This window comes from Archocentrus centrarchus, chromosome 5, assembly GCF_007364275.1.
Source record: "Archocentrus centrarchus isolate MPI-CPG fArcCen1 chromosome 5, fArcCen1, whole genome shotgun sequence".
NCBI lineage: Eukaryota > Metazoa > Chordata > Actinopteri > Cichliformes > Cichlidae > Archocentrus > Archocentrus centrarchus.
In genome coordinates, this window is record NC_044350.1 from 21,052,343 (window position 1) to 21,071,091 (window position 18,749).

General features: G+C 38.5%; 3 protein-coding genes across 3 annotated transcripts in view; 2 read left to right on the top strand and 1 right to left on the bottom strand.

Moving 5' to 3' along the window:
- Positions 1-6,136, top strand: part of gnai2b (guanine nucleotide binding protein (G protein), alpha inhibiting activity polypeptide 2b) — a 44,668-nt gene extending 38,532 nt beyond the window's left edge. The window contains exons 5-9 of the mRNA XM_030729209.1: positions 1,786-1,914; positions 3,779-3,908; positions 4,416-4,569; positions 4,699-4,891; positions 5,719-6,136. Of these exons, the coding sequence (XP_030585069.1) occupies positions 1,786-1,914; positions 3,779-3,908; positions 4,416-4,569; positions 4,699-4,889 (604 nt within the window). The 3' untranslated portion in view covers positions 4,890-4,891; positions 5,719-6,136. The remainder of the gene's footprint in view (positions 1-1,785; positions 1,915-3,778; positions 3,909-4,415; positions 4,570-4,698; positions 4,892-5,718) is intronic.
- A 3,593-nt stretch (positions 6,137-9,729) lies between these two features.
- On the top strand, positions 9,730-12,315 carry inka1b (inka box actin regulator 1b). Its single transcript, XM_030730406.1, has 3 exons — positions 9,730-9,828; positions 9,921-9,963; positions 11,249-12,315. The coding sequence occupies exons 2-3, from the start codon at positions 9,961-9,963 to the stop codon at positions 12,173-12,175; spliced, it is 930 nt and encodes a 309-aa protein (XP_030586266.1). The 5' UTR covers positions 9,730-9,828; positions 9,921-9,960; the 3' UTR covers positions 12,176-12,315.
- A 940-nt stretch (positions 12,316-13,255) lies between these two features.
- The window catches only part of uba7 (ubiquitin-like modifier activating enzyme 7), a 35,478-nt gene continuing 29,984 nt past the window's right edge, over positions 13,256-18,749 (bottom strand). Inside the window, exons 22-24 of the mRNA XM_030729397.1 lie at positions 16,346-16,447; positions 15,086-15,168; positions 13,256-14,184 (exon numbers count right to left, since the gene is read on the bottom strand). Of these exons, the coding sequence (XP_030585257.1) occupies positions 14,052-14,184; positions 15,086-15,168; positions 16,346-16,447 (318 nt within the window). The 3' untranslated portion in view covers positions 13,256-14,051. The remainder of the gene's footprint in view (positions 14,185-15,085; positions 15,169-16,345; positions 16,448-18,749) is intronic.

Genomic DNA, 18,749 nt, shown 5'->3' on the forward strand with positions numbered 1-18,749 from the left:
CAATAGCTCTGTCATCTCATTTAGAAATCTATTGTAATGGCTGCTACGATGGGACAAAAAGTTTTTTAATCATTTGTTATGTTTTTATTTTAGTGAGTTTAGTGAGTCTGCCCGGTTTTGTTAGCTCATTAATTATTCTGTAATGTTTTAAAGATGTGACATGCATGAATGGTGCAATCAGCCCGATTGAAATGGTGGATATATATCTCTGTTTCTCTGCTGAGTGTGGGCTGGCTGGGCAACTAAATCTCCCAGTTGGCCTTGGATGATGATGCAATGCTTGTGTAAGCAAGCCAGGCAGTGTCAAGCATGGTGCTTCCACACTCCCCTACTGACCAGCAGTCTGTCAGATAGGAGAGAAAATGCAAAACGGATTGAGGAAAAGTAGAAAATATCAGTTGTAAAATTTGACATTGAATTAAAAAAAAAATTAAAAAGTGTCTTGATCTTGGATAGCCAATCAGCCTTGATTATATTCTGTGTAATGTTTCATTTCTTTTTTCCATGCTTTTCATACTGAACGCTGCTCTTACAGGCAAAATATCATTACAAAACAGAATAATATAACAGAGAGTGCACTGCACTTCTTATCACATGATAATGGGTATAGAGATGAGGTTTGCTGTGCATGCTATGACTTAATTTTACCCCACAAAAGCCTGTACTAAGCTCAGCATTGTAGAGATGGTGTCACATTTTTATCATAATAATAAGACACAGATGAACTCAGTTTGGACAAAGAAGAAGGTTAAAGAATAACTCACAGACAAGCAGAGGACACAAAAAGGGGAAACACAAAGAGAAACTCAAGATCATAAGAGCAAACTAAAAATGAAAGATCTAGCAAAAACCATGAATCAACTCAAGGACCATGACATACTGGAATGATGATGGAAAGTGTGGCCCCATAAAAACTGCATTACAGCATATAATATTTGACTTCAGCAAAATAAATATACAGAAGCGTGCTTTCTCAAGCACGAAATAAAGAGATCTGAGACGGAATTAAGATACAGCAGATAACTAGTGTTCAGTCTAGATGTTATTCATTGATAAGCTCAATGATAGTAATGAGTGCAGTCGAGGCAGAGATAATAAAGAAGAGATAATAATAAAACATAAGAGATACCCTTTTTGTTAGATTATTAAATACCCATATGTTATCTCATGTGAAACCACTTTATGTATCAATGAAGCGTTTAAACTTCTAGAATTTTATCTACTGGTGCTGCACTTGCATTCCTGCTCATCCTGTAGATTACAGTATATATTTGCATGATGTCGTACACCTAAAATAGCTTTTCTAGGCCAAGGGGAAATATAACAAATATAAAACCTTTATGAATATAATAACTCACAATACAGAGGGTAATCATTCATCTTGTTTGCAGCTGAGGGTGTCTCATCAACACTTTTATAATGGTGATTTAGGGGGAAAATGGGCTGTGGGATGTTTTTGTTGAGTGGTAACTGAGACGAATTGGTAGCAAAAGTGAGCAGCAAAAAAAGCCAGGATTAATTCAACTTGACCAGTGTTTTGGAGTGTAAAATGCATATTTCATTTGGCTGTAACTTTACTGTAAAACCCTACTTGCACACTTCCTTAAAGACACTTTATCAGTTAAAAGCTTACAGCTTATTGAAATTATTCAAAAATGCAGTTTGGGGTTAGTGCCTCAGCAACCTGTGGAGCCACATGTCTTTACCGTTTTTGTTCTTGTCTCTCTCATTTGTTGCAGGCAGTGAGTCATTTTGAAACCTTGATCTCTCTCTTTCTGTCTTAAGTTACCTGAATGACCTGGAGAGGATAGCTAAAGCAGATTACATTCCGACCCAGCAAGATGTGCTACGAACTCGGGTTAAGACAACTGGCATTGTTGAGACTCACTTCACTTTCAAGGAACTCCACTTCAAGTAAGGTTTTATATCAATAACTTATCAAATAAATATTGATTAGTATTTCCCTTTGTCTCCATTTTATTGAAAGCAAGTTCTTTAGCCATTTGCAACATCACAACTAGCCAGAGGAAGAAGATTATAATCTTCCTTATGTACCTGAGTGAAGGCAGGCCATAGAGCTAACCACACATGCACTGCAGCCGCGAACATTTCTTGACCATATCCGGCAGAACTGTCAAATGTGAGAAAGCAAATGTGCTGCTCAGTGTGAACAGACCTTAAAACAGTCTTTAAACTTCTGGGTCCACAGTAGTTGATGTCCAATATCTGCACATCTGAGATCAGAGCAGGTATCAGTCTGCACAGTTCACAGTTATTGGGCATCATATGTCCTGTTTCCTGCATGGAATAATCTTCAATCATGAAAACAGGTCTGAAGGAAACTGTCTCCTGCTCTTTTCCACATGTAGTCTATCAGCAGTTTTATAATGGTGATTTATGGGGGGAAAAAAGGGGCCATGGCAACTGTGGACAATTGCCCGACCTGATTTTCCCTACATTTTCCAGGGTTAACATGGTTCTAGTTTACAGCATTACCCAGAAATATCTACACTTAATTTTGACATCAATCTTAATAGCATTAAGGGGCAACTGACCCTCCTGGCTTGAAATGTGTTGAAACTTCAGAAGGGAAATTATACCAGCAATTAAAAGCTTAATTACTGTGATTATGCTAAGAGCTGACTAATAAATTAGATCCTTCCTAAAGTGCTCCTCCTCAATAAAACCAGAGCATTATTTAATGATAACACATGTTTGTGTGACATGGAATAGTACTGTTGGTCTTACATAAAATGTGCTCTAACCCAGCCCGAGCACTTATGTGTGGGATAGTAATGGATGTATAGATATGTTAAGTGAATATGTAAAGTATGTTATATAAAAGTGCAAAGGGTATAAATGGAGAAAGAGAGAGTCAGGTAAATAAAAAGATGAGATATCATTTTCCTTTTTTTTTTTTTACAGGTTTGTGGTTTTGTTTTGTCTTTTTGGGGTCTCATGCTTTCTAACACATTTTAATGGACTTTTTAATGCAAATAAGTAAAGGGGTTGTGGGCAATAAAAACAGCAGCTGCATCCACTTGGCTTCGGTGTGACCTGTTTCCTGACAAATTCTGATATTTACTTTGTGTTACAGCCTCGGTGTTTGAGTTGAATAATGCATGAAGGTGATCAATAAGAAGAAAGCCATGTTTTTGCTGTTTCTACTCTATTTACGTTACGCTTCAGAAAGGAGATACGTACAGGTACTGACAGTGCCTGACAGTGGCTAGTTTTATATTCAGTCACATGACACGATGCTCATAGGTTTCCACTAACCTTATCAGAATATGGTTTGTTGAAACTTTATATTTGGTTCCTGTAATATCAGGGAATAACTATATGCATGTAGTAGCTGTCCAAGATATGGTTGACTGTCTGTACTTAAGCTGTTCTTTTGCACCTCTCTTCTTAAAGTTTTTATCACAGGGTTCAACCTCCCCATGGACTAACGCTTTAGTCTGAATACGGACGCTGCCTGCCTTTTCTGTCCCGCGCTGACCCTGCAGTCTTTTATCAGATAAATTTTGTGACAGACATCTCTCCACCTCCTCACCATTTTTGGTCTCCAAACAACTACATGAAAGCCAATTTATTTCCTGGGATTGAATGTCACTCTAACATTGCCCTTTGTCCATTCATAACACTTTTTCCTGAAATATCCTCTGCTGTTTTCTCCCACATTAGTTTCACATTGTTCATTTTCATTGTGACCTCCTTCCCCAAATATAGACACACAAACACACAATTTACCTCCTTTGTTTGATCTCTCTGGCAGAATGTTTGATGTGGGAGGCCAGCGCTCAGAGAGAAAGAAGTGGATTCACTGTTTTGAAGGAGTAACAGCCATTATCTTTTGTGTTGCACTGAGTGCATATGACCTAGTGCTGGCTGAGGATGAGGAGATGGTAAGGAAAAGTCCATCCTCTTATTCGTGTGTGTGTGTGTATGTGTACTTTTATGTGAGCCTGTATCTGTATAGATGATATCGCTTTACCAGCTTTGTAAATCTGCACTCCTGGCTCATTTTCAGTATGAAGTACTTTAGATTATATTGCATCGGATGGAATCTACCACTGCCCATCCCTCCTTATAATGGCTGAATAATAGTGAGCTCCACATTGCAAAATGTAGCTCATTGAACTTCACTGTGCAGTGTAATTATGCAATAAAAGTCCTAATAGCTATTTCTTCAAGTTACAGTACATGAACCATTTAACCCCAATTTCTTAAACTGCTTATGAATTTAAAGAAAGTGCTCAGGAGAAATTTGGCAAAGAGATGCTGTGAAGTACCTGCACTGACTGTCCTCATATTTATAACATGGAACAACATTGTCCCCTGGTGGCAGCTCTGATGCACTATTATGCTCTAGTCGTAAGTCGTAAGCCATGATCAGTTTCGTTTCTCTTTAGAACCGAATGCATGAGAGCATGAAGCTTTTTGACTCCATCTGCAACAACAAATGGTTCACCGAAACCTCCATCATCCTCTTCCTCAACAAGAAGGATCTTTTTGAGGAGAAGATTACTCGCAGCCCCCTTACAATCTGCTTCCCTGAGTACACAGGTACACAATGGAGTATCAGGAGTGATGCTACACCAAAGAGTACAGTTCATCCTCTGCAGAAAGCTGTTGTTCACCTTGATAAAAAAAAAAAAAAAATTACTTTCCTGTCTCCTAAATCTTTCTTTGCAGGTGCCAACAAGTTTGATGAAGCTGCCAGTTATATCCAGACCAAGTTTGAGGACCTGAACAAGAAAAAGGACACCAAGGAGATCTACACACACTTCACCTGTGCCACTGACACCAAGAACGTGCAGTTTGTCTTTGATGCTGTCACTGATGTTATTATTAAGAACAACCTAAAAGATTGTGGTCTTTTCTAAAGGTAAGACTCAGAGTGGGTGGGAATGTTACTGTAAAGCCTAATCATCAACTGTTATTCACCCTGTTTTATGTCATTTAGGTGGCCTTTTAATAGTCTCACCTAATATGTTTGTATGTACTGGCACATCTCAATATTCAGTCTAGAGCTGAAATGATTTATCATTGGCAGAAAATAAATTGACAGCAATTTAATGTAATGCTTAATTGCTCTAAGTAACATGTAAGATTGCATATTGATTGCATAATGTGCGTAATTTTCAGTTTTCTTATTGTTCTACAATAAGAAAAAAAGGATTATCCAGCGTAAGTCAAGTGTCATTGAGGTAACAACAAAATTAATTTCATGTCTGCTAAAAAAAAAACCCCAAGGGAACACTTGAACAATTTTGGGGGACTTGAGCAGTTTTTGAACTTTGAACTTTTTGGTGTCATTTTGAATCCAGCCCTCAAAGAGTTAATGATTTTGGCTTCCAGTGGCAGTAACATGCAGTGTCCCCTTTGATCCCCCGCTGAATTTGTTAGTTTGCTCACTTACAAAGAAATGCACAGTCTCTAATATTTATGGTAGTTTCATTTTAAAGGTGAGAGAATATCCAGCAAAAATCCAGGAAAAAACACATTACAGAAAAGTATTACATATATAGAAGACATGTATTTCTTTTATATATGTAATGCTACTGTGTACTCTTCTGTTTGATTTGTTCAAATTTATGACAGTAAACTAGAAATCACAAATCACAAAGTCAGCAGTGAAACAGCTCCTTTTTCTGCATTTTATGTAGAAATTTCTTGTCTAAAGAATATATCTTCATTTGTCTTTTAATGCAGGACAAAACCCGACGCACACAGACTGCATGAGTGACTTCAATAGCCATGTGACGATTACTGCTTTTCATAATGAAAACCATAAGAGAACTGATTCCTAGAGGTGGAACCTGAAATAACTTTTACCATCACTGTTTTGCAACTATCACATTATCTGTCTAATCTGTTGTTATTGTTTTTATATACTGTATAGCTTTCTGCCCCTTATCAGGGGTTACCTGTTCCACATATATGACCAAGAACCTTCTAATTTGGCAAAAGCAATCTAATAACAATTAAGGCATTTATAATACCAGCCAAATGTTTGGACACACCTTCTTAGTCAGTGGGTTTTCATTATTTAAAAATTGTCTGCATTGTAGATTAATACTAAAGTCATCCAACCTACGAAGAAATACATATGGAATGATTTAGTAAACAAAAAAAGCGTTAAACAAACCAGAATATGTTTGATATTTTAGATTCTTCAAAGTAGGCACCTCTTGCTTAGATGGCAAATTTGCACATCTTGGCATTTTCTCAGTCAACTTTATGAGGTAGTCACCTGGAATGGCTTTCAGTTAGCTGCTGTAGCTTGTCAAGAGTTAATTTCTTGGATATCTTGCTCTCTTATTGTGGTTGAGGCCATCAGTTGTGTTGTGACGAGGTAGATTTGGTATACAGTGAATAGCCCCGTTTGAGTAATTTTCTAATCCATACTATGACAAGAACTACACAACTAAGCAAAGAAAAACAACAGTCCATCATTACTTTAAGAAATGAAGGTCAGTCATATCCTCAAGTGCAGTCACAAAGACCATCAAACGTTGAAAAACTGACTCTCATCAGGACCGCCACAGGAAGGTAAGACCAAGAGTTACCTCTGTTACACAGGATAAGTTCATCAGAGTTACCAGCCTCAGAAACTGCATGTTAACAGCACCTCAGATAAGAGCCCACCTAAATGCTTCACAGAGTTCAAGTAGCACACACAGCTCAACATCAACTGTTAAGAGAAAATTGCACGAATCTGGACTTTATAGTCGAATTGTTGCAAAGAAGCCACTTCTGAGGAAGAACAACAAAAGGAAGAGAATGGCTTGGGCCAAGGAACACAAGGAATGGACATTAGACCAGCGGAAATCTGTCCTTTGGTCCAAATTTGAGATTTTTGGTTCTAAACACCATGTCTTTGTAAGACACAGGAAAGGATGGTTCCTACATGTGTAGTTCCCACTGTGAAGTATGGATGGGGAAGTGTGATGTATGGGGGTGCTTTGCTGGTGACACTGTTTGCGATTTATTTAAAATCCAAGGCACTCTTAGCCAGCATGGCTACCACAGCATTCTGCAGCGACATGCCATCCCATTTGGTTTGTGCTTAGTGGGACCATCATTTGTTTTTTAGCAGGACGGTGACCCCAAGCACACCTTCAGGCTGTATAAGGGCTATTTGACCAAGAAAGAGGGTGACAAGAGTGTTGCATCAGATGACTTGACCTCCACAATCACCTGATCTAAACCCAATTGAGATGGTTTGGGAGTTGGACCGCAGAGTGAAGGCAAAGCAGCCAACAGGTGCTCAGCACCTCTGGGAACTCCTTCAAGACTGTTGGAAACCCATTTCAGGTGACTGAGCGAATGCCAAGAGTGTGCAAAGCTGTAATCAAAGCAAAAAGTGCCTACTTTGATGAATCTAAACTCTAAAACATATTTTGGTTTGTTTAACACTTTAACACGTTGCATTTGCAACCTGAGTCACAGTATATTGGCCAACTGGCCTTCAGTGGAAATAATTGTTGTGAAAATAATAAAGACCTGCAATCTCATTATGCCAAATGGCTGAATCAAAATACAGCAAAAAATATTTTTCATTTTCATGGACCAGTCTGAGAACCACTTGGTATTTATTTGATTTGTTCAGGCTTCTTTTATATTTGGATCTCGTATTATGTTTTTTAAGTTTACATTTTACTTGGCCTTTTACTTTTGAAGTTTAATAAGAGGATACACTCAAACAAATCTTTTTTATAAAAAAATTACATTAACTTCTGTTAACTGGCATTTTATGAACCTTTGGACTGCACACAGAACTTATTTTTTAGAAGAAAATCAACAAGCATGGAGAATGAAAAATGAATGAAGGGAAAAAAAAATGTTTTTGTACAATGTTTACACAGAATCAATATTCACAATTGTACTATAGTGCATTGTTCTGCATGACTGTCCATAGATTAGCCTGTATTCCCCACAAACTGATTAACATTCCTTAAGTAACTTCTTCAAAGAAACAAAACATAAATGGTTATGTGTCACTTTTAAGATATCTGCAAGATTTTGAAGTGGTTATGTCTGTTCCTAACATGGATTGTTCTGTACTTTTTATTTCATTCCAAGTCTTTCTACATATGTTTGTGCCTTGATATCTGTTTACACTTGTTCTTTAGAGACATGCTATCTTCATAGTGTGAACTAGGGCTATTTCTACTCCACTTCAGTTCACATAATTCATGACTTAGGATGCACCACAACACCAAGTCAAATGGATGATAGTTGTTTGTTAAGATTAAAGTCATTCACTTGTTAAATGTAAATAAAGGTTTGGTCACATGATCTTTTATTCTACTGTGTGATGTTTTAAAAGAAAATTCTAAATACTTCATTTTTGTACCAGTACATTAACAGAAGTACACTAAAGAGAATGTACAAGATCAACTTTAAAATAGAAGAGAAGCACTTTGCTCTTTAAAAAAAAATGTGAACAAAAGCTGGGAAGAAGTAAAAGAAAACCATGCTGTTATTAGAAGTATTGTGGTAAAACAATTCTCATTGTTTTTGAGAAAATGTTGCAGAATGAACCAACAGAATTTGAATCCACATTTTTAAGTGCATGGTAAAAATGTGAATAAGTGCATTTAATATAGTAGTGTACTTAAGTTTTGAGGACCAAACAGGTAATTATGTCTGATGAAAAATCCCAAAATATCGATTATGGAATTTTTTTCCTCTTTCCTACCTCATGAAACATCCTGACTCCTTAGATTTATATGATGACCCTTTGTAGGGGTTACTTTACAGGCAAGTCAACATTTAGCTTTAACATTCCTGGGGTTCATTTTCACATGTATTTGGGCCCGTATAAGGGCCCTAGGAATGTTAAAAAACAATAAAAACATTTTTTAAAAAAGCATATATATAATATTCTGTCAAACTGCATCTATATGCCAAACTTTCAAACCATCAGTCTGATAACACCTCTGTGCTTGCAGTTGAGAGTGTGTAACAGATACTTCAAAGAACTGAGGAAGACCACCAACTACACTTGGCTGAATTACAATACAGTGTTATCAGCATCTAAACAGGGGATATAAGGAGGTGCAATAATTATGAGGTAAGGTAATAAGGTATTTTGCGTTTCAAAAGGACCATTAGAATAGAATAGTGAATACGCATTGCTTTGCATATTCAGCTTTGTGGGGAAATAGCGAAAAGCGCCACAAGGTGGCGACATGTAGATTTCACTCTATCAACACATGGCTGAACTTTACGCATAGATGTTTCCCTGGACAAGTTTACAGCAGCGCCGATTTTACACTATTCTAAACTATTCTCCAGTGAATTACAAACTGTCTTACAAATACTTATTCATGCACTGCAATGATCATTTTCAGTGCTGCAAATTTATACTGCTCATAATATTAAGAGAACGACTGAAAAACGTGAATATGTCATTCATCATGATCCGATGTGTGATTTAAGTATTCATTTAATTTTCGAGCAGTATACAGTTTCGTTGCATAAATTCAAATGTTCTCTGGTATCTAAAGTCTGTCACATAAAAAATCTGATTACCCAGCTCCAGATGCGGAGTCCAGACAGTATGCTGCGGGACGCACAGTGGAAACCTCTGAAATTACTCCAGGAGGGTTCTTATTTCAGGCGATTCGCCATTGGCTGGTTTTGTAATGGGCTGCGCTGATTTGCTGCGGCAAAAAGCTCAACATCGTTAAAGCCCCCTGACAGAGCTTCGTTTGGGTCAGAGGAGAGAGGACGCACAAAGAGAGAATACACCTTGGAACAGCTGTTCGGCTGTGGAGTTGTTGATTGTTCTGCGATTCTGATTAAAGCACAGAGGTGAGTGTTCGTACTATTAGACCACTGTGTTTTAGGAAGGGTAACAATAGCCAAACACACCTCTTAATGCACTACTGTCTTTTATTTTACAGAAAGAAATCACGGGGTTTGAGCTTCATTTTCTCTCAAGCAATGGTAAGTTTGTTTCTGTTTGTTTTTTCCTGTAGTTTTCATGCATTTCGATAGTTCTATTGATACTGCATTAGTTTGATTACAGTCCTTAGCAAACCCACTTATGTGAAGTTTTCTTCCCATAATGCACTGGCTCGTTCTACTTTTCTTGGTATTTATTTTCCATTTTGCCATGTCCAACTTCTCTTTATAGTGTTTTAATTCACTTAATCACTGTTAATTCAAACCAGACTGCCTTTGCCAAAAGCACACAACTGGGTGAATCACTTCCATCCTATTGTGTGAAGGCAGCCAACAAGAACGGGGCATTTTAAAAGTGGCAGACTGACCACAGAATCTCACAGTGGATGTCTCTGCATGTGAGATGAAGTCCCTCTCAGGGGCCAAATGGTTCAGCACCCACAGCTGTGATAACAACATGGCATTGTGGTACCTTTAGTATTCCAAGACAAACACTGACAGGAGAGAGAAGCTCTGCAAACTAAATATTATAAGAATGTGAAAAACAAACTGTGTGACAGCAAAAAAACAAGTAGTACTACAGATGACATTGGAGGCATTTTTTGCTACTTTCTGGCCCAGGAAAACTTTGTAACTTGTAGTTTTTTTTTAAATTCTTTTTTGTAAAGATCCAGAGTGTAGATTGACATTCAAAGCATTATTTCATCAATATAATTATATTATCTACTGGAACATGGTTTGATTAACTACATGAGTAAATGATCTTTGTGCAATTCCAAAATGTTGCTGTCACTTCCTGTTTTATAATACACGCCAGTCCACATCCTGTGGGCTAGGGGAATCCAGAGAGGATATGTGAGCCTTCACACTCCACTCCAGACTGAGATCTACTTTGTTCAGCTTCCCCTCTAAATTTAGGAGGCAGGGAGAGTTTTTCCCAGTATGAAATGTGCATCCTGTGCTTTGAATTCATTTTCTGGACTCATATTGCATGGGACGTTCTCCATAAAGCTGCTCTGAGGTTTTTCAGGAGTGCTTCACTTGTTATATGGTCAGAGAGTGCAGTGATCTCAGCTGGTAAAAATCTTACTGGCCGAGTTCTGGAAACTCGGCCAGTAACACAAGGAACTGTTCAAGATTCAGCTAGACTGGCCACGGCATGATGGGATTTGTTGGAAGGCAGCCCAGCAGCTCTCTCGTCCGCTGCAATGCATGACCATAATTTGCCTTTATTTAAGTTGTTTTGGTGGAAGTGTCAATGTTGAATAGACTTTATTTAAATTCTGTCTGCCCCACTAACTGTTTGTCTGTCTCTCCCACTGTGCAGCTGTGTTTAGGAGATTCCTCTGACTGCCTCCAGGACCACATGCAGTACATGAGGAGATCCCTGCAGGACTTGAAGCAGATAAGCAGGCCGAGACCACTTAGTGAACCGTGTGTTCAGTCTTTTGCCGTCACTCGGCTCTACAAACAGAAGGCACAACAAGAGCGACTCACTCGACTGCGTGTTTCAGATGCCAGTGAAGCCAGCACATATGACTCTGCTTGCTGCCTGGCCATCCCACTGGAAGAAGAAGAGCAACAGGAGCATGAAAGGCTGACACAGGGCTCTCCTAGCAGTGAGAAGAGTGTGGACTTGGACTTGGGTTACTCTGAAGCTTCTTGGCATGATGAAGGCGTGGTGCTGAGAAGGACCAGAAACATACGAGTCTCTTCTTCTGCCTGTCTTCGCACAAACAGAGGACCTTCTGGTCGTATCCGACCCAAATCAACCTCAGATGCGTGCCTGGAGCGCTGGACTTCATTTGAGGCCAGTGAGCCACAGGACTGGACAACATTGCTGCTGAGCCGCAGCAGGAACAGAAAGCCCTTGGTTCTGGGTGACAACAGTTTTGCTGACCTAATAAAAAACTGGATGGACCTACCGGAGCTCCCTGAGCCAGCAGAACAAAAGCCCAATGCAGGCCGACGTCTTGCCAAAGACATTTTGGTTAATATGCGTCGGAGACTGGCAGGGGTGTCTAAAGGTGTGGAGATGAGGCAAAGGCCAGGAGACTCCACCAAGGTCTGCAGAGCTGCAGAGGCTCCTAAACGAATGTCCTGTCCTGTGGGACTCCAAGGACTCAAACCTTTTTTTCACCAGTCCCACACAGGTCTGCATACACTGGACACTGATTTCTACCAGTTCACTGCTCTAATGAAGACAGGCAGCCGACAGCCCATCATATGCAATGACATCATTGGCTACATTTGAGCAAGACTGTACCTACAGACATCAGTTTGAGTAGAACTACTTTATTTTCAATGTTTATATTCCTGGAATAAAAACTTTTTATTATTATTATTTTTATTATTCAATGGAAGTGTCTCCTCTTACTGCTTAAGTATGAGCAGTGCTAAATGCTGCAAACTTATTAAAAATATACAAAAATCAATTGTTTTGCATTCAAAGAATTTTAATCATCCTAACTCTTCATCTCAACACTGCTTTGTGTCAAGATTTAACAGACACAAAATGACTGAAATGTTCTGATTAGTTGTTAAAAATATAAATATATAATTATTGTATCATGCCAATTGTTTGAAAACACGCAGAAAACAAATACAATACAAGTTTAATGAACTGTGTAAAGGGCACAAAGATTTTTCAGATTAAAAATGGGAGGGTAGTGTGCTCATCATGAAGTGCACAATATTGTGTAAAAGTACTGAGTCACTATTCATCTCCTTCTATTTTGCTAGGGAAACAGATGCAGCGATTTACTGAAATGTGCAAACTTACATGGAAATACAGAATTTAATGAAAAAACAGAATTTGTACAATTCTAACAGGAATCGTTCTTCAGGCTTCTTGAAGGACTTTCAAGGCTCTTTTTTTTAGATGTATTTTTTTCTATCAAGGTATGCTTTTATTCTAATACCGCATTGGCAGTATGTTTGGCATTATTGGCATGCTGATTTAAACCACTGGCTGAAATGCAGCCCCAAACCATGATAGTCCATAAAACCTGTTTCTAATGATTTTCAGTCCAGTTTTGTGTAATTTGGCATTCCCTTTTTTCAGGCCTGCCACTTTTGTCCAGTTTTCTCCAATTTGTTAAGGACACACTGCACACCATGCCGAGTTATGCCATGTTTTCAGCTAATAGCTCTTTAGGAACCACCTTGTTGGTGCAAAAATACTATTTTTTGCTTGTCAACCTGTGTTGTCTTTGGCATTTTTTCATAGAAGGCTCAAGAGTTTTGCACAGTGCTATATGTACAGTATCAGCAGTGAGAGAACAGTGTAAATGACGGTTAGGGAACTAAGATCTGTTCATGAAACACACAGAAATAACTTGTTCCTCAAAGAGGCATTTTATTGTCCAAACTGGATTTAATCATAAATTGTATCATAGTGCAACCTATACTGTAAATTTAAAAGACATTAAGTAGTTGCAGTGAAAATGACAGAGATGATTTGCATGACATAATTCTAGAGAACCAAGAGCTTGCTATTAATGTCAGCTTGTTAATATGAGGGTGTGGAGTGAAACACTGAGGCTGCAGAAAGGGACGGGGAATGTACTAAAACCACCTGAGGACAGATGAAAGCCTTCCAAATGACTTTGGTTTCTCCACTCTGAACATATGGTGATATACGTTTATCAACCTCCACAAATAGTGTGCTGACCATGACCTTAATTAAAGCTCTGGCCCAGGAGTGGAAGATCTTCTAACCTGCATGTCTTTGCCAGAATCTTCACAACATTTCAGTAAGACTTCTCAAAAGAAAAACTTCACATATAGGTCAAAACCACAAGTTGACAAACAAATCCTTTGGGTGACAAAACTTTAAGTTAAAGAAAGAAAGAAAAAAGAAAGCGCAGTTTGCCAAGATTCTATTTTTGCCATACAATGAGGACTTATATATAAATTTTATCCTTTTTCAACATAATTCATTAACAGAACAAAGAAGTCTAACAAAAATCACAGCATGTCATGTCAAGTTAAAAGAATAAAAACATCAACCGTAAATTTTAGATTCTATTCGTTTTTAAATAACATGATGGCTCCTGGGAGCTGAATTTCCTTTGTTATACAGCAACGGATCCGTGCAGCCCGTCTTCACTGAAACTGCGTCGATGGCATCACATGTAAAGGTATCTGATCGTTGGAACTGACTCGCAGTCCTCATCTTCAGTAAATGACGGGATTAATTCCAGCATCTTTTTATGTGGAGGGATGTCTTCCTTTGTCACCTCCTTCACTACATCAGACACTCTGCAAAAAAAATATTGACTTCATAAACTTTTTTCAGTAAAGATTTAGCAATCAATCAAATTTGATATATACCTCCACATTGTTTCACATTGCATGGGAACTGTTAAATATAACTAATAATAACTAACAGATAGAAGAACAGCAACCCCAATAACAACAGTGTTGTCCAATTTTTTTATGTTCCCCTTCCACTGGCCCAACATGGCTTGGGACAGAATGACTGCACAGGAAGTGAATACTCAAGGGGGCATTTATCTTGTAGGGTCTGCTGACCACATGGCCAGCAGTTTGCCCCTCTCACTCCCCTGTAGGTTAACCTAATCATAGCAAAAACACCAGCTCCCCAGAGACTTGAGCTTCAAGCTTCAGCATTATTTTAGTAGCAAGGACTAATAATCTAATATTTCAATTTACCCAGTGAACTACTGCCTGTAAAGTTTCGAGGTGAAGACTGATTTATTACATTTCCCTCCTACTCTCTTCAAGGAATTGAAACATCCTGCAGGGTCTATATTTAACTGATTAGGAGAGTTTGCAGCAGGAGTCATCTGATTTATTTCAAACACCCTAGGGCTGATGAAACATGCCTATGTGCTGCAGCACCTAGCAGGCCCAAATAGCATGGCTTCTAAAATGCAGAAAAAGAATGCTACACTAATCTTATTCTTTAACTCTTTTCCTCAACAAACAGAAGGAAACCCGAGGAGGAGTTTTGGTCATCTGTGTTTAGTGATGCATGTGAGTGTGTCAACACGCTCTCTCCTCACTAGGCTAGGGAGGAAACACCTCATCCTGCCATTAGCCTCTAAACAAACAAAAGACTGTTGCTTATTGTGATTGTTTATAAGTGCAGGGTCATGAAAGGGTAGTGATGTGAAGTGTTGTACTGTATTAAACATACCTCTTCTTCAGCCTCTCATTGTGTCCATTGAATAAGATAGCATTTCCATAGAAAAGACTGCAGACATTCAAGTTACACTTTTCCTGCACAAAGACAAATTATTAAGATTAAATTTGCAGTAAATACAACAAGGCATGACCATAAACAGAGATATTGCGCGTGCATCAAACAAAGACCCATCAGTCTGCAGAGCTAAAAGTCTGATGTGGTCTCAAACAACTGCAGCAGTTCAGGAAACTCTGCAAGCAAACCAAGGAAGCCCAGCGGTCAAAGGTTAAATTTAAAAAATGAAGCACTAAGAAGACTTGCCAATTTATTTTCCCTTTGCCTCTTCAAAAAAAAAAAAAAAAAAAAAATCCAATGCAATCAATAAACCAAATGTCTGTTCAGAGCCAGACTGCAAGCACCTAACAAATAGGCTGTGAGTCCTGTGCTAACAGGAACAAATGTATGTCATATGTATTACGAAGACACTGTCTCAGGGATTAAATGTACAGTGTAGAAAGATAAGAAAGATTTGTACTAAAAAAAAAAACAGGGTTTGCATGCTGGTGATTATCAGAGTTAAAAAACACAGTTATGGAATGCGAGGTATGACTTTTCCATCACTGCAGTCTGGGATACTACATTCAGGTCAACTGTCAGCTGAACCATCTCCTATCTGAGATGGAAGTGACATCCTGAAATTCAACAATTTGACATTCCTCAAATTAGAGGATGTATTCTGTATCACTTGTTGCTCTTGTCTTTTGTTGCTGCTGATAAGATGACAACCCAGACCACAGTTAAAGTACCACAGTGTCAAGGCTGCCTGTAACCAAAGTATGACTGCATTCTCAACTGCTCAACATTCTCAACTGCTGAGAGGTCTCAAAACAGGAAAATGCAACAGTTATGACAAGTTTTTCAATAAGACTGTTCACCGCTCAACTTTTTATATATACTGCTGAAAGTAGCATTTTAGTAATCATAGAAGCAAAATTTGAAATAATTGTTTCATTTTGTCTCTGTTTACTCGTCAATGCCAATCTTTAACCAGCTATATAGTTTGGTAGTAAGAAGATTTTTTCCTAATGCTTATTCACGTTTACTCTTATTTCTCTGCTAAGTAAGTGTAAAATAGCCAATCACTTCAAACAATGGGGATTGTGTGCACTGGAGAGAGGTGGAAACGTTAAAAAAAAAAATCATGTGTGTGTACTCAGCAGCACTGGGTGTGAAGAAAGTGTTTTCTTGCTGAATGAAATAAGGAGGGCATACCTTGATACACTGGAACAGATCTTCCAAGGTCATTTCCTGCTGACCACTTCTGCTGCCCTCAACAAGGAAGTCATCCCACAGGGTGTATTTCTTTCCTGCAACCTGATGATAGACATGTTACATACAGCAACACAAAGATGACAGACGAGGCACTGCTTGCTGTGAGCGAAGTGCAGAAAATGGTTAGGTCCATAACAAGAGTCCTGGATGCTCAAAGACAGAGAGACTGCATTTTTCATTGGTGAAGCAGCTGAGAACAATCAGCACACTCGAACCAGCCACACTGAGGTCAACAAGGTTTTCCTCATATATGGTGAAGGGCACTCTTTCTTTTCTCAAGTTCCATCTTTGAAACATTACAGTTTATGACTTGTACAGTAAAACCCCATATAGCCACGTAAAGCTGCTTGTTTAGGAAAAATAATATGAGTGTCTCTTTATAAAAGTAAAAAAAAAAAAAATATCTTGCTTATGAAACATCTGTGTGAATATAAATGTGCTGCAAGAGACAGTGAAATACGGACGCAGGAATTTCTGCAGAGCCCGCCAGGTTGCACATTAACTTTGAAGGACCATTTTCTTTCTGCATTTCCTATAGTTTTTGAGTCTCTGTATAAAGGCATACATTCTTTGAAGCTGCTACTTTACTGCTTTTCATTGTAAGGACCACACCTTAGGGATATTTCTGACTAAAATTCAAGCTGATTTGGATAGATTAATAATTAGTTGCAGTTTTATGTGTGCATGAAACAAGGCGCAACTTCCCGGGCTGAAAAATTAGTTCCCCAAAAATTCCTTAAATAGCTACATTAAAGCTGAGTTAATTAGCACTCAAAACAATATACTAAAACAGACTGGAATGTTAATAGTTTGCTGGTGTTAAGTCACTACATTAAGCACTGGTCAAAGTGAAATTTTGATTTGATTTTTATAGCCTACTAGACAACAAGGGGCAAAACACAAAACATTACAATTCATTAAAGTAATTCTTAGTGGCACTACAGTTTTCTGTACAAAATGCAAAACATATAACAATTGATTGGAGAATACACTGACCATCTGACTGCCCTTCCTTAAGCCCTGCTGTAAGCTTGGCTAAAATTATCATGATTCTTTCATGAGCTCAGATTTTAGGATAAATTACACACAAAGTCATTTATAGGACTCATCAATAGGAACAAACTTTGAGTTTGGAGACAGAGAGAGATGAATTAAACCCTTGCAAACATAAACACTGCTGTTGCCACTGGACCCATTGCTCATCACTACATGCTTACCCTAAACATGATAATCCACATATGTAAGACCTAAGAGAAAAAAAAAACAAAAAAAAACACCACCTGACGGAAATGATCAGGATTCCTCACATGCAGAAATGAAGTCAAAACACGTCACGTCATCAAACGACTCTGCTCACGTACAGACGCTGTCTGCTCAAAGAAGTTGTGAAGACCAAAACTTGGCTCGAGCTGTGAATACCAAAACTCTGGCTGAACCTGGGTCCAATTATCTCTGCTTCAGCAGCCAAGGGGAACTTTTTGACTAGCCCTTACAACTCCCACCACTTATGGGGTTTGCGGTTATGGAGACACACTCGAGGCATACTTTAGCCCAAGTCTCACTGGATGTCTATGTCCTTTGTCCCAGTTTTCAAACTAAGTGCATTTTGATAAATGGACTGAGCACTCAAAGTACTTTCTTACATTATGTTTGCAAGAGGCACATCGTAAGGCTGGATATGCCAGCTTATTTTAATGTGTGAGCAGCACGAATGATGAGTACAATCCTAAATTATCTGTGGACAGAAGAAGAACTAGAACCTGCACACATCTAAGAAAAGCGGATTCTTTGAAGATCTTGCAAATGTAACATTATTGTTGGTCTGTAAAGTGGACCGTCGTTCTCAGTGTACCTATGCTTTTGTTTGGAGATGCTGATTGTACACAATGTAAAGCAGGTGTGCAATCTATTTTTATTCCCGCTCCTCCTTTCTTCTCTCTCATGTCTGTCACCCAACTCTGGGAGGAACTTAAAGCCAATCAGCTACCATGGTGACGTCAGCTATTCACAGTATACCAGGAGTGAAAAAATAAACAGGAATGCCGGAAAGTTAACAGGCCACTGGAAACAATTACAAATGGTTTCCCACAAGCACAACAACAGTATCTTTCTGTCATGGAACTTCCACAATAAAAACAAAAAATGCCCCAACAGAAGAGTTCTCTCTGGGGAATGAAGCAAAATGTGAAACAGAAAGTTATTGTTTTTCTCTTAAACTGAACTGCCAGAACAAGGATATCTGCTTTACACAATTTTCTGTAGCACACAATAAAACATTAGACACTTTTAGCTGGTTAATTAAACCTGCTGCAGTCATTAATGCGAATACATACAAATCAAAAGA